Raw genomic sequence first — 2,352 nt, 5'->3', positions numbered from 1 at the left:
ATACTGATGTGATCAGCCTGGTGTTGGGATCTCAAACCCATTGACATACTGTGGGCACAAGATTATGACAAGTGTGTATCACTGCTAAAGTCCATGACTCCACAATAGTCATCATCATTGTCAGCATGACATCAGTTTTCAACACCGATGTTTCGCAGCAGCTTGTTGTCCCGCTTGCTTCAGAATGCGCACATTGAAGGTTGCCAGATAGTTTGGGTATCGAGGCCTGAAAATTGATTTGAAGGTACCTGACGATGTCGATGCCATGTGACGAGCAGATGCTACGCCCAAAACCGACGCAAAACGAATGGAGTCATCAGTCCTAAGTGCTGGGCCTAAAAGAGGAGGGTTAATAATGGGGTGGAGAGAAGGGGAAGAAAAGGTATGTGGAAGAAAAAGAAGGGAGGTGTCAGCAGTAGCCTGCTTTCGATTACCCACCCTGCTGTATGCATCGACTAATATGACCCGGCTGGTGACACCATGCAACGGCCAACGTGGCATGAGTTTATTTGTATTTGTGCAGTTCATGGTCGTACGTTGGCGGGATACTGCCAGGGCGCCCATACCTAGACAGAAGGACGATTAGGGTCCTCAACCAAAGCCTTTGGCTCAAAAGCCTAACCGCATGGCAGCGATGTTTGGCGGGGAAATGCAAATGCATTACCTTTTCTACGGAACAAGTCGCCATACATGTTCCCCACCCAACATGGAAGGCCGGGAGACTGTGTTCGTAAGACCTCTAACCATTGGCCAACCTGGTATGAGAAACTCTGTGAGTGTCGGACACCCCTCGCCATACATGTTCCAACCCCAACATGGAAGGCCGGGAGACTGTGTTCGTAAGACCTCTAACCATTGGCCAACCTGGTATGAGAAACTCTGTGAGTGTCGCGCGGACACCCCACAGGATAGGTCAATGGGTCCCCGAGATACACAAACTGCCACACCACGGTAAGATCCAATCTCTTTGTGACGGATGGAGGCATCAAGGCTACAAACACACAATTGGTTCTGACACTGCACGATTCTTGTCCTGAAACTTGACGTTCAGTGGCGAAATACTTTGTTGCACGTGAGGGAAATTCCTTCCGAGAATGGAAGGAAATCACACAGATATACGGATGAAGAGAGGCAGCGATAAATGCTTGTCGCCAACCTAACAGGATGAGACTGAACCGTTAATCGGAGCCACGAACAAGTTAGATGATGCTTGACGACTTTGTCCGGTGCATTGCAATCTTATCAGAGCTACTGCTACTAACAAAAATGCAGTCATCTGCATGGCGATTTATGGAATATAGAAGTGTCTTGTTAGCTCGTTTTCCACACAATAATCCGTGGACATCAATGGAAAACGCCTTTAGCATCCGGACATCCTCACATGTCAGTGGTCAAGTCTCACATTCATAGGAAAGGAGGGAGGGTGACGGCCTGATGGACCCGAGTTCTAATCCTGAGGGTCATTCAAGTCGATACCACAGGGTGCCCCTTAGTTAGAGAAATGGTACCATGGTTGTTAGGAGGCACTCCTAAGGAACATATTGCTCAACACTTCTCTCTCCCTATTTCAGCCTTTCATTGGACTGTTTTGTTCCATTCCATTCTTGATTCTTCGAATTTCGATATTGGCTGTTCAGTTGCTGCAGTATGGCTGTTTGTCTTCTCAATTTCGTGTGTAACTGACAAGGTTGATTGACTGATTAGTAGAGAACATAACACTGGCGACGGGAACCCTTCACGAACCCAAGAATGACAATTTCAGCTGGGGATTTGAAATCAATCCTTCAACAACAACAAGCGCAATTTGAACAATCTCAACTGCGACTTATCCAGTCTCTCACTCAAGTCATCAATCTTCAAACTTCGGTTTCATCTCAAAGTGGTAGCTCACTATCCTTTGCGGATTCCATTGCTGCAACTATCACTGAATTTCACTATGAGCCAGCGTCTGGTCTCACCTTTGATTCGTGGTACAGCCGTTGGGAGGATACATTCTTGAATGAGTTCACCGGCAAAGATGATGCGTGGAAATCCCGTCTCTTGGTACGGAAACTTGGAACCCTCGAACACGACCGGTTCACCAACTTTATCCTTCCACAACACCCAAAAGATTTAACTTTTGCGCAGACGGTGGACCAACTTCGCGAAATTTTTGGTGACCAACATTCACTTTTTAATGTCCGATACAACTTTCTCAAGTTGGCCAAGCGTGATGCCGACGATTACGTTATTTTGCCGGTATCGTTAATCGCGAATGTGAGAAATTCCAATTGCAATCGCTTACAGAAGATCAGTTCAAATGCCTCATTTTTGTCGCTGGACTTCAATCTTCTCAGGAATCAGATATTCGCA

General features: G+C 46.6%; 1 protein-coding gene across 1 annotated transcript in view; it reads right to left on the bottom strand.

Moving 5' to 3' along the window:
* The window catches only part of T265_09477 (hypothetical protein), a gene marked incomplete at both ends in the record, with an annotated part of 44,017 nt that extends 43,031 nt beyond the window's left edge, over nt 1–986 (bottom strand). Inside the window, 2 exons of the mRNA XM_009175557.1 lie at nt 146–566; nt 854–986. Coding sequence (XP_009173821.1) covers nt 146–566; nt 854–986 — 554 coding nt within the window. The remainder of the gene's footprint in view (nt 1–145; nt 567–853) is intronic.
* Nucleotides 987–2,352: the final 1,366 nt, after the last annotated feature.

This window comes from Opisthorchis viverrini (assembly GCF_000715545.1).
Source record: "Opisthorchis viverrini unplaced genomic scaffold opera_v5_287, whole genome shotgun sequence".
Taxonomy (NCBI): domain Eukaryota; kingdom Metazoa; phylum Platyhelminthes; class Trematoda; order Opisthorchiida; family Opisthorchiidae; genus Opisthorchis; species Opisthorchis viverrini.
Note: the sequence above shows the minus strand (reverse complement) of the source record. Positions and strands in the feature narration are given on the sequence as shown.